General features: G+C 39.7%; 1 protein-coding gene across 2 annotated transcripts in view; it reads left to right on the top strand.

Annotated features, from left to right (window-relative positions):
* The window catches only part of LOC107729174 (rab GTPase-binding effector protein 2-like), a 20,514-nt gene that overhangs the window by 2,645 nt on the left and 5,270 nt on the right, over positions 1–12,599 (top strand). Inside the window, exons 2-12 of one of the 2 annotated variants that reach the window (XM_016539573.1) lie at positions 5,394–5,555; positions 8,703–8,791; positions 8,988–9,344; positions 9,716–9,811; positions 10,213–10,311; positions 10,419–10,529; positions 10,662–10,740; positions 10,979–10,990; positions 11,129–11,184; positions 11,844–11,942; positions 12,016–12,132. In XM_016539573.1, the coding sequence (XP_016395059.1) occupies positions 5,394–5,555; positions 8,703–8,791; positions 8,988–9,344; positions 9,716–9,811; positions 10,213–10,311; positions 10,419–10,529; positions 10,662–10,740; positions 10,979–10,990; positions 11,129–11,184; positions 11,844–11,942; positions 12,016–12,132 (1,277 nt within the window). Of the gene's footprint in view, positions 1–5,390; positions 5,556–8,702; positions 8,792–8,987; positions 9,345–9,715; positions 9,812–10,212; positions 10,312–10,418; positions 10,530–10,661; positions 10,741–10,978; positions 10,991–11,128; positions 11,185–11,843; positions 11,943–12,015; positions 12,133–12,599 lie in introns of both variants that reach the window. The other variant, XM_016539572.1, reaches the window with a different exon arrangement.

The following is a 12,599-nucleotide window of genomic DNA, read 5'->3' as shown; positions in this document are numbered from 1 at the left end:
CCTATTTTCTGCATAATGATGCATTTAAAAGTTAATGGCCAAACGGATGTTTATAAAAGTTCACATTGTTGTTGTAGATGAAATATCCTAACACAGATAACATTAAATTAAAAATTTTAACATGTTAAATGTTGATTATTAGTAACGCAAACCCCTTTATCTAAACCTCTCTACTTAACCGTCGGTCACACACATCCGCCATGTTTGTAGTTTTTAACGTGTTTTATTCGTGTTTGTAGTTCTGGACCGAATCCTTCGCCAAAGCGCAATGGATTGTGGGCAATATTAGCCATTAGAGTGTGCACGAATCCACACTTAAAATAGACCTGAAATAGTACACCATCCGGGGACTTTTGGCATACTCTTTTCAACATACTATGCTTTGGGACACACTTATTCTAATCTCACATACTATTTAGGATGGATAGTATGAACATTGAGACGCAGGGATAGAACAAACATACTGTGGAATTTTTTTGTATATATTTATACCATATGATATAGCTTAGTTAAGCATCATGAGACGACCAAGAGAGTGCTGATTCCCGAATATCAGCACGATTGCAGATTTGACATTGATTTTATTCATTCAATAAACGAGTAATAATCATTCACTAATCTCTGAGCAGCACACCGCGGTGTTTCGTTACTGAATGAATCAGCGCTTTTGAATTAATCATTTGAGTCAATGATTCAGTGATCCATTCATAAAGATAGACACTTGCTTGATTCTTGAATGAATCAGTCGTCTGAATGAATCGCTTAAACTAATGATTTAAATGTTCACTAATTAACAAAGACTATAGAATACCTGTCTTAAAGGGAATTTGCTAATTAACACAGTCACTTGACACCACCTACTGGTGGTTTGCACTCATATTTTAAACAGGGTGTCCGCGGGTCCTTAAAATGTCTTAAATTCGGATTCGATGTTGTCTTAAATATTTTTGGTCACATTATCGCTAAAATATCTTAAGTCTGACGGACCTAATGACTGTTTAGGGCTTGCGGCAACCACATGTGACGACCCCGGGCTGGACTCCGCTTCGTCCACGGTGAAAGCCGATCCGGCAATCCACAGCGCAAAGTTGTTGTATTTCCTCAGCAACCAGCAAGAAAGCAGTCCCCTCTATCTTTGGGTGTACTGTTTTGGGTCAACTAACAGTGAGCTTCGCGCTGCCTCCTCATCCTCGGTCACCCACTCCTTCACCTCAGTGGTTCGAGGATGTGTCACTTCCTCATGCGGTGCCTGCCTGCCAACCCATCGCGGGATCCTCTGATCCAGGCAGGCTCTCTTCTCATTTATACTGACGATTCTTTTCCTCGGTTGGGCCCTAGTGCTTCATCTCACTGCCCCTCCTCGGGCACGTCTGTGACTCCACTGGTACTGTTCGTGCAGAATCTGGGGGCCTGGTTAGCACTCCACTGTCTGGCTCGCTGGCTGCTGTGGACGGTCAGTCTCAGCTATACGATTCAGTTCACCAGGTGCCCGCCCAAGTTCAAGAGTGTTTGTTTCACGACCGTATCCAATGTCAAACACCTCACGCCTCTCAGGGAGATGGGCATCCAAATCTTGAATCTCAATGACTAGCTCATTCTAGCGCACTCAAGATTTGTTGTGCCAACACTGGGACCTTGTGCTCAGTCACTTAGGCCGTTTGAGACTTTGGGTCAACTGGGAAAAGAGAAAACTCTCCCCTGTGCAAAGTATATCTTTGCTCACTATGGAGTTGGATTTGGTCACTCCCGTGGATTGTCACTCCCTTTCGAGATCTGGTGGTGAACCTGCAAGCTCCCCCGGAGGAGGCAGACCCAGCCCTCACACTGCTGTGTCCTGTTCTTGCCCTGTGGATTTATGTGGACCATATTCAGTGTTTCAGAACATCTGAGCGGCTCTTTGTCTGACACTTTGTCGGATACTTAAGGTCAGGAATTGGATACTTGTTGTCAAATTAAAATTTCGATTCCGCCTATCGATTCCTATGTGCTTTTTTTTTCTTCATCTGTGAGGACCAGACCTAGCGATCTGCCAGGACCTTGCTCGCTAATCTAATCTAAGCCAAAAAAGCTAAATATAATAACTGTGATAGCTAAGCATGTTGCAAGAGAGGTGTCACCACCAACATGACAAAGCACTTTAATTTAATAGATCGTTAAAGATCGCGAACACGATTCAAACACCAATGTGATTCTATTCCTAAATTACATGAGCAATATCACTCGAGTATGAGAGCGATACTGGCTCTATATCAGCATGGCTGTGATTAGGCCAGAGGCACGAGGCCGAAGGCCGAGTGCCGGAGGCAATCACAGACGCTGATATAGAGCTGGTATCGCTCGAGTACCAGAGTGATATTGCATTTATTCAACAGTTCGACGGAACATGTAATTAAACAAGAAACGACGGAGTGCCTAATAAAACCCTCTTTTGTGCAGAACTACTTCCTTCCGCCACAGATTCAAAGCTCAAGTTGACAGTTAAACATAGGTCACTTTTAGAATTCGTATCAAGGGCATGTGCTGCTTCAGTTAGGTTATTAGTGAGAAATAATGAGGTTATAATACAAAATCGTGAAAGGGCGTTTCTGTAGCGATACCAGTACAATATCTCACGGTTCTCAACCAATCAGATTTGAGAACCAGAACGAACTGTTGTATGAAATGATTCGTCTGTTTCATTCTTCAACCTTTGACGTGTGCGATCAATGTTGTGATCACTTGGTTCGTCCGTGCAGCGTAAGATCACACCAGTGTGATTTGAACATTTAAATTTGTGTTTGCGCTGCCGTTGACCTAAAGAGAGCAGCTGTCTATCATGAATGAAACCGCTTCACAGTCTTTTCAGCCACACAGTAACTTCAAATGAAGATTTATCAATTACATTGTTACGCCAGTAGGTGGCGAAAAGGGGCTGTTAAAATGTATTTGTCTTTGAATCATACAAGATATTCATTCAAGAACGCTGATTCATCCTGTAATGAAACGAGTACATCTTAAGTAATTTAATGATTCAAGAAAAAAAAACTCAATTTATCCAGAATCATGCAGTTCTATTTTGCACACAAACAGCTCTTAAAGAGTCCAGTTTTTATGTAGCCTGTTGATTTTTGTTCATGGTATTCAGCTCCAATAAATGGTTTGCAAAAAAGAGACACAAGATAAATGTTTGATATCATTATTTAATCACATTGGAATCAAAACTGGGAATCGGAATCGATAAGCAGAATCGGAATTGATCAAATTAAAACGATACCCAACCCTAATCTCCATACATTGTTACTGCCACCTGTCAGTTTGTATGTAGTTCTCCACATATTTCCTCCCCTTCTGGGCAGTGTGTGGCCTCTGCAGCATTACGTTTTCCCTTTCACGGGCACGCTTTCCGCAGTGCTTTGTCGTAAATTAGAGAAATCGGAAATTACTTCAGTATTTTTAGGAACCGTAAGGACTGCTCCCATGTAATCCTGTCTTGTCTGTCCCACATTACAGTAGACTTTGTTGACTTTCATGGGGTCCTGGGAAGGGCTGTTGGTTGTGGTGTTTTCCATAGGGAATGTAATGTCGCACGTGATTAAATGAAAGGGAAGGTCTCGGTTACTGTTTTAACCCTCGTTCCTTGAATGAGAGAATGGAGATGATGCGTCCCTCATGCCACAACTGTGGGGTGCCGGGATCCCATCTCAGCTCTACAGCTGGGAAATCTGCAGTGAGTGTGCTGCCGATTTCCTTATATACCCCATGGGTAACAGGGAGGAGATTTGGCATGCAAATCTCACCAACCACAGTTCATTGGCTCTTTCTCTTCTTAACTGAAGGTTATTGAGGCTTCCAAGCGTGACCCCATATGTCAGTATCAATGTAACCTCTCCGTTCCCTCATTCAGGGAACAAGGGTTACAGCAGTAACTGAGACGTTCCATAGGTGGCGAGCGCACACTCCACAAAGTCCACAAACATTCTCGAGGACCACTGGTGGGCAGTTGTGGCCTCATCTGCTCATTAAGCCTGGCGTGTTAAAATAAGCTTTACGAGTGGTCAGGAAACAAAGTCAAACAAGACACTTGTAAAAAATCCCTCATGTGGTCCTCGAGGGATCTCCACCACTGCTCCAAGAAGAGCAAACACACATCTGGCAAGTCTAGATTTGTTGTGGGGTTCTGGTATTCTGTCACATTGCTGAGTAAAAACATTCACTGGAGGCTGGAATCAAAATCCAGGGAAATTTTATTTAAATCCACCAACATAAAAATAGAGAATCAGAGGAGAAATAACACAACACTAAAATAAACTAAAATATGAGTAATACCAGAACAAAGACTAAGGAGAAACATTGAGTATAAATGGTGACACCAAACGAGGGAACAAAATAATGCAAACCTGAACTGAGCAGACATGTAACAAACTGACAAGAAAACTGAGAGGACCAAGCGTTTTAACATGCTAGAAAATCAACTGTAAAAATCGAGCATGAACAGATATAAAAACATATCCAAAAAACAAAACTAAATAAATAAATATCAGGAACATTAAAAAAAACTTTTGAATTACAGTAACTTTTTTTTATAAAAATATTTGTGTATTGTACATACAGAAAAGGAGGTATTGGCAAAATTTCACCTGTAGTAAGTCAGTCTGGCCACTAGGAACCTACTACAATTGTAAAATGAATAAACCTTTTTGGTGAATGACTGTAATTTTTTTCTAAATATTTGTGTACTGTACATACAGTAAGAGAGTTAATGGCAAAATTTCAGCTGTAGTATGTCAGTCTAGCCACAGGAACCTATTACATTGTTTGGAATATGATTTTTCTTTGTGAATTACTGTAATTATTTTCATAAACTTATTTGTTGTACTGTAAGTACAGTAAGGGAGGTATTCACAAAATAAGTCAGTGTGCTCACTAGGCATGTACTATAACCCTTTAAACATGAATTTGAATTAATTATTTGACTTTGTTTTGCACTGTGAGTTGAATTTGTAGACGGTCCCTAAAGCAGTCTAGGCAAATATGCAGCCAGTGTCAAACCTAAAATTAACTTTACAGCACTTCTTGATTTCTGTTAATAATAACATCAGCAAATCAGTGCAGCAGAAATCAACAGGTGTTTATGACCAGAATCAATATAAGATTTTTTTGACATGTCATGTGTCAGGTTTAAATCCTGACTAGGCATTGGACAAATCAAGTGCTCTAAGTGTTAATCTGCTTTCGCCAAAATCCATCCTGTTAATGACGTAGAGCTCTTTTATGTGTGTCACTTATCTGTCACGCACCTATTTTTGTATTATGCACCTGTGTTAAATGATTCTTTAAAAATAAGAGTAGTGGAGAAAGGGAACAAGGCTATTTAGAAGAGGTTTCTGAAGCCCTTCTGTGTTTTCCTTCAGTAGAAGCTGAAACAGAACTGCAGATGCAGCTAATCGAGTGTCGAGCTCAGCTGGAACACTGGCAGGGTGTGGCGAGGATCTGCGAGCTTAGCAAACAGGAGGAGCTGCAGGAACTGCAAAAACAATGTGACCAGGAGATTCAGTCCTTGCAGGAGGCTCTGAGAGGTGAGGAGTGAGAGGGAAGGATTGAAGGAGTGTGGTCACCTAAGGTGGAGGTAAAGCACAAGTCTGTTTGGGCGTTGTTGATTAATAATGGAACTTCTGTGGAGAAAAACCGCAGTGCGTCTTTAAAGTAGTTTATCTAAAAGTAAAAAATGATTAATTCAATATTTACTGTTGTTGTCGTCAATGTTTCATGTCGTTCCAAACTGTTTTTTCTGTGAAACACATAAGGAGAAGAACAGTTCTTTCCATACATCATGATAGCAATGAAATGTACTCAAAAGTGCAAAACGCCATAAAAAACCCTTTTGAAGTTGGCATGAAATAGAAAATGTCATTGTCTTTTCTTCACTATTGTGACGAATAGCTTCTCTAATGAGAAAAAAATAGGATGGGACTTGACTTTGTCTATCAGGAATTGATTCAATCATTGGATTTTTGTCACTTGTTTATTGTGAGTGACAAGTTGCTGGAGTGGAGTGACCGGTTGCTCAAGTGAGTGACAAGTTGCTAAAAGGGAGGGATTATTGTCTGTCATTCACACTGATGCACACGGCATCAGAGAAGAAAGGGAAGGGAAGTTCATGTTTTTGATGAAAGGTTATGAGGGCACATGAATTTAAAAAGACTGATGATGTGCATGGATAAATCATGTATATTACAGTAATGCTTCACTGCGAGCCAGTCATTATTATTGAATAAGGACTAAATTTCAGTCTGTTCATCACGCAAAGCTTTCAGAAGACGTCTGACACAAGTCATATTAATTAATTTTATAGTACTTTTATGAAGTTTTTTCAGCATACAGCATACAGGTTTGAAACCTAGGGAGAGTAAATGATGACATTTAAGTTTTTATTTTCGTGAATGAACTTTTCCTTTAAATTTGGCTTGAAATCAAAACTGACCTGTTTTTCAGTCATTATTATTGAATAAGGACTAAATTTCAGTCTGTTCATCACGCAAAGCTTTCAGAAGACGTCTGACACAAGTCATATTAATTAATTTTATAGTACTTTTATGAAGTTTTTTCAGCATACAGCATACAGGTTTGAAACCTAGGGAGAGTAAATGATGACATTTTTTAAGTTTTTATTTTCGTGAATGAACTTTTCCTTTAAATTTGGCTTGAAATCAAAACTGACCTGTTTTTTCCTCATGTATTGTGGGTTATGTATATAAACTCTCTTGCCACGAATTGTGATTCCGCAATATTTTTACCCCAATTATCAAAATCCCATCCAATTACCAAGTACAATAATGCAGCAAAATAAAATACCTGCCAATGAAATAAAACTATAACAGAAAATATGTAATATAAAATATGTAAATAAAAACAAATAAAAGGGGGTGCTCAGCTTAACTGTCTGTAGAGTCAGCCAGTATATTGTCCAAAAAGGGACACTATACCTTATCAAAGGTCTTTAAACGGTTACTTCACCCAAAAATAAAAGTTCTGTCAATAAATACTCGCCCTCATGTCGTTCCAAACTCGTAAGACCTTCGTTCATCTTCGGAACACAAACTAAGATATTTTTTATGAAATTGAATTACTCACCCTCATGTCGTTCCAAACCCGTAAGACCTTCGTTCATCTTCGGAACACAAACTAAGATATTTTTTATGAAATCGGAGAGCTTTCTGACCCTCCATAGACAGCAAGGGAACTACCGCATTCAAGGCCCAGAAAGGTAGTAAGAACATCGTTACAATTGTCCATGTGACATCAGTGGTTCAACCATAATTTTATGAAGCTACGAGAATACTTTTTGTGTGCAAAGAAAACAAAAATAACAACTTTATTCAACAATTTCTTCTCTTCCGTGTCAGTCTTCGACGCACGTTCACAACAGTACCACGGTGCATGCATGTGGTGCTGCAGATGGAGGAGCTGGCGTTCTGACGTAGAACGTCCATCTCTCTCTTAGTTCATCGTCTGTATACTCTGGTTAAAATAAGTAAGGCTGGGCAAAAAAATTGCAAGTAATCCTCTCTGGAAATCTTCAGACATGTTTACGAAGACGGTTTTATGTACAGCGTGCGTCTTCCTCTGCTTGCAAACAAGGCACAGTGCATGAGCGTTCTGCGTCAGAATGCCAGCTTCTGCATCAGCAGCATCACATGCATGTGTCGTGGCACTCCCGTGAACGCACGTCAAAGACTGACATGGAAGAGAAGAAATTGTTGAATAAAGTCGTTATTTTAGTTTTCTTTGCGCACAAAAAGTATTCTCGTAGCTTCATAAAATTACGGTTGAACCACTGATGTTACATGGACTATTGTAACGATGTTCTTACTACCTTTCTGGGCCTTGAACGTTTCAGTTGCATTGCTGTCTATGCAGGGTCAGAAAGCACTCGGATTTCATCAAAAATATCTTAATTTGTGTTCAGAAGATGAACAAAGGTCTTACAGGTTTGGAACGACATGAGGGTGAGTAATTAATGACAGAATTTTCATTTTTAGGTGAACTAACTTTTTAAGGAGCCTGTGAGTGAGAATCTGATTTTCTCAAGCTTTATACAAGTAAACACCTCTTTAATTCACTAATAATAGGTGGGGGTGAAATGTGTTTCCACTTTAAAGTAAGGAGAAGTCTAGCTAATAAAGTTGTAAGACCAGAGCTTTTTGCAGTGACATCGGAATGACCTTGTTATCTTTAATCAAAATGAGATACAACTCACTTCATCCCTGCTGATGTATTTAAGTCTGCGCTATTGCCAATCACATTCCTGTATGCAACACTCACTTTTCACAATCCAATTAACAACCAAATTCCTGTGGCTTAAACAGTAGAGCATAGCGCTAGCAATGCCATGGTCATGGGTTTGATTTCCAGGGAATGCATGAACTGTTAAAATGTGTACCTTGTATGCAGTGTAAGTCGCTTTGGATAAAAACATCTGCCAAATGTATAAATGCAATCAATAAAATAAAACCTTTTTTTTTCTTCTTGTTCGATAAGCCGTTGCATTTAGAAGTATGTTAGAATTCAGAAGTTCAGTTGATTGCAATTTTATTTCATTTGCCAGCTTGAATGTCATGAAATGGAATTTAACCCAAAGAACTGGAAGCAACAGGGAATGTGTTTCAGTATTACTTTGTGACTGATCCCAATTTTTTCACATCCTGCTTTTTTCCCCATCTTAGAAACAGTTGCTCAGTATGATGCTAGAATATCTGTTCTGCAGTCAGAACGAGCACAGTGGAGGAGAGCCGCTTCGCCCAAGGAGACTGAGGTTTGTGTGTTGCTGTGTCCTGCCTTCTCTTTTTCTTCTTACCCTCTTTGTTATCTAAGTACTGAGGCCAAGAAATATGTACGGATATTTTTTGACACATTATGTGTCTGTTTCCCTTTTTGAAAGATCTTTTGGTGTCTGTATTATAGTGCGCCTAAGTCACTTCTACATTTTACACATTTCTTTGTGCATGCAGGGGATCTCTAAAAAGGGCAAGGTGGAGGGTACCTCTCCTCCACAGGGTGATTCCCCTCCCCCGCGAGGTGCTGACCATGAGGGCTCAGGGTCAGACTCTGATCCACTGGAGCTGTTGGCAGAGACATCAGATACAGAGACAACAGGCCTTATGATGGACTACTTTTCCCAGCACTATGACTCGGCCTCCCTGTCTTCTTTCTCTCTGGACACACCCTCTTTGCCCCGACATCCGCCCCCTCAAGATGACACCGCCTCCCTGGTGTCCACAGGAACATTGGTGCCTGAAGCGATCTACCTGCCACCACCGGGGCACAGACTGGTCACGCATTCAGACTGGGACAAATTGCAAGCACAAGTCAGTATGCGTCTAGTTTTTCTAGCAGGATTCCCACGACCATGGAAAACTGTATCAGGAAATTTTAAGATTGTGGTTGCCAGGTGTGGAAAAGTCATGAAAATGAACAAAAATACTAAAAAGTAATGGAAAGTTTTTCTAGTTACACTTGGCTCTAAAACGTTTAACAGCTATAAATTACTCTCCATGAGTGCAGTCCTAATCCAGTAATAGCAAACGATTTGAAACATCATGGAAATGTATTAGTCAAAAGGTGTGGGACATTTCTAGCCTGTTGTTTGTTAATCAGTGCATTAGAGATCACTGATGTCAGTGCATGATGTCACTATCTTTCAGCAAACTTGTTGAATCTGATATCGTGGCATTTTTAGCTTGTAGAGCTTCAAGAGGAGGTGACAGAGCTTCAAAAGCAGAAAGCTGAGCTGGAGAGAGAACTGGATGTGCAAAGCACAGAGACACAAAAACAGGTACAGAAACTCTCAGTTCCTCTTTCGCCACACAGACCAAATAAAACACATTCAGAAACAGTTGCATTCCTTAATATTTTTGTGAAAACAGTCATACAGTGATACAGTTCAAAAGATCAGCATTTATTTGAAATAGAAACGGTCACTTTTAATCAATTGAGTGCATCCTTGCTGAATAAAATTATGTACAAAAAATTTAACTGACCCCAAACGTTTGAGTGGAAGTATATAATATAATGTAATATAATATAATATAATATAATATAATATAATATAATATTTTTTTTCAATGTGGTTTAATTGCTTTGAGCATACACCCTGATATAGCATATCTACAGTTGATTGCTTTCAAAGCAAAGATATCAAATATATTGATATCTTTGTGTTTTTGTCTATTGCAGTTGTCAGTGCTTCAGTCTCAGGTGCAAACATCTGAGACCCTTCTTCAAGACCTACAGAAATCTTTTAGCCAGTCACAAAATGCCGTTCAGAGCAGATTGGTGAGTAGCAGGTGAATGGTCCAATCAAAGGGTGGCAGGAATCCATAATCCAAAATCTTGATGATATCGCAAACTGTTTAAGAGTCTGCATGTACTTTTTCACGCAGGCAGAGCTGTCTTACTCTCAGAAGAGAGTTTGTAATGAACTCTGCAAGTTGAAAGGTGAAGACACTGATGTGGATGAAAATAGCCTTCCACCCCACAGTCCAACACTAGAGGTGTGTGTGTGTGTGTGTGTGTTTATAAGTGGGTTTCACGAAAGGAGGCCAGAGGTGTGGACTGTGGAGCAATTGAATGTTGTGTGTGTGTTTGTCTTAAGTCATTAAGTCGGTGTGTATCTCTATACATAGGCAGCTCACTGTGAGGAGAGGCTTCGTATTGAAATAGTCAACCTACAGGAACAGCTGGAGACACGCACAGAAGAGAGCGGTCTGTCTATATCATTAGATTACATTACATTTATGCATTTGACATACACGTTTTTGCAAAGAGACTTCTTCCCTCACTATTCTTAAAACATTTAAATAAAATGTTTCACAATGAATAATTTCAATCATGTCTGGCATTTGTCCTGTTTGTTGAAGCTTTTGATTGTGTTCTCTCCTCAATGACATGTTCTCCTTTTTGTCTCTTCTCCTCATCTTTCTTGTCTCATCTGCTCCTCCAGAAATTTTAGATGGTAAGTCATATATACTTTAACTTTTTGTCAATAGTGTAGATCCTACTTGTTGTATGAGGGCAGGTGCTGATATTTTAGTGTTTTGCCATGAAACTGTGTGTCCAGCGTCAGTTTGCGATTGAATTCTCTCTCCCTCAGTTAAGCTTGCCAGCCTGACAGTAGAGACAGACCGGATACAGGTCCAAAAGGAAAAGGTATGGCAGCTTTTAATTCTCAGGTGTCATTTCTTATGGGACTAGGTGGTATTCAAAAATGTTCTCCACATCCCTTTGCTTGTTTCTTTTCATATGAGTCCACTGTGTATTGCTAAAATGCTCAATCAAATCAGTCTATTAAGACATTTTTTGAATGTCAAGTGCCATTTGCTTGTTTGTACTTCAGTGGCACTGTAACCTTAAGGATTTCTCTGTAAGCTTAGGTCCTTTGCTTTTAGTCTAACTTGGCCTGCCAATTTCATTGTGACAAATTAACTGGAAGTAAGAACATCTGTATATTGTGGTTGTTGTTGTTGTTGTTATTAAATATTTATACTTTCTAAATATGATATGCGTGTTTATGTGTGTGTGTGTGTGTGTGTGTATTTATGTATCTGTGTTCGACTCATTTAATCAGACTACCAATAGTTAAGACATTTTTTACACAATATTACAAAGTGGATAAATTATTTATCCCTTTATAATTGGATGCATTCACAAAATGAAACATAATGAGGTCATGTGACAACAATGTAGCGTAGTGTTGTTTGAAATGTTTGTTGTATAATGCCTAACATTAGCTTGACATATTGTTGTGTACAATGCAGTACACTAGTATTCCAATAAGAACGTATCCATTGTCCCATCTGTATGTGCAGTTGGAGGCTGAGCTGCAGGAGTGTCGTGTGGAGGTACAAGGTCTGCGAGTGGCGCTTTCTCACCTTCAGAAGGAGAACAAATCTCACATCCAGGAGAAGGTAGGCCTGCATCTTGGTGTGAATATCATTAAATCTGATTATATAGTAGTTTACATCTCTCTATGTCTTTCAGGCAGCATTACAGCAGCAGTGTTTAGAGTGTCGCAGTCAGGTGATCAGTCTGCGCTCTCAACTAGACACTAGTCAAGCTGTGCAGAAGGATTTTGTGCAGCTGTCGCAGTCACTGCAGGTACTTCACTGATTTAGGATCAGCATCGAGTTTATACTCTTCTTCATCTATCCTGCATAAATTCTGCAGTCTCTGTTGAAAGTTCATCAATTGTTGATGACACACATAAGGCTGTGTCCTCACTACATGATTTCTACTCTCAGGCTGCGTTTACACTGCAAGTCTTAATGCACAGATCCGATCTTTTCACCATATCTGATTTTTTGTCCCGCTTGTTTACATTCACTTTAGACACGCCTCGTATCCGATATCCGTGTTTACACTAATCTCCCGCCTAAAATCATTCCACTGGCTTTCACGACCATGAGCGCAACGACTGACCCTCGAATTCTGCATGGACTTTTGCTTATTCATCTTTAAACTTTTAAAGGGTTAGTTCACCCCAAAATAAAAATTAGGCTGTGTTTTACTCGCCCCCCATGCATCCTAGGTGTATATGACTTTCTTCTTTCAGACGAATCCAGTCG

The sequence above is a fragment of the Sinocyclocheilus rhinocerous genome, unplaced genomic scaffold (assembly GCF_001515625.1).
Source record: "Sinocyclocheilus rhinocerous isolate Xijiao unplaced genomic scaffold, SAMN03320098_v1.1 scaffold1029, whole genome shotgun sequence".
NCBI lineage: Eukaryota > Metazoa > Chordata > Actinopteri > Cypriniformes > Cyprinidae > Sinocyclocheilus > Sinocyclocheilus rhinocerous.
The sequence above is the reverse complement of the archived record's forward strand: the minus strand, read 5'-3'. Positions and strand labels throughout refer to the sequence as shown.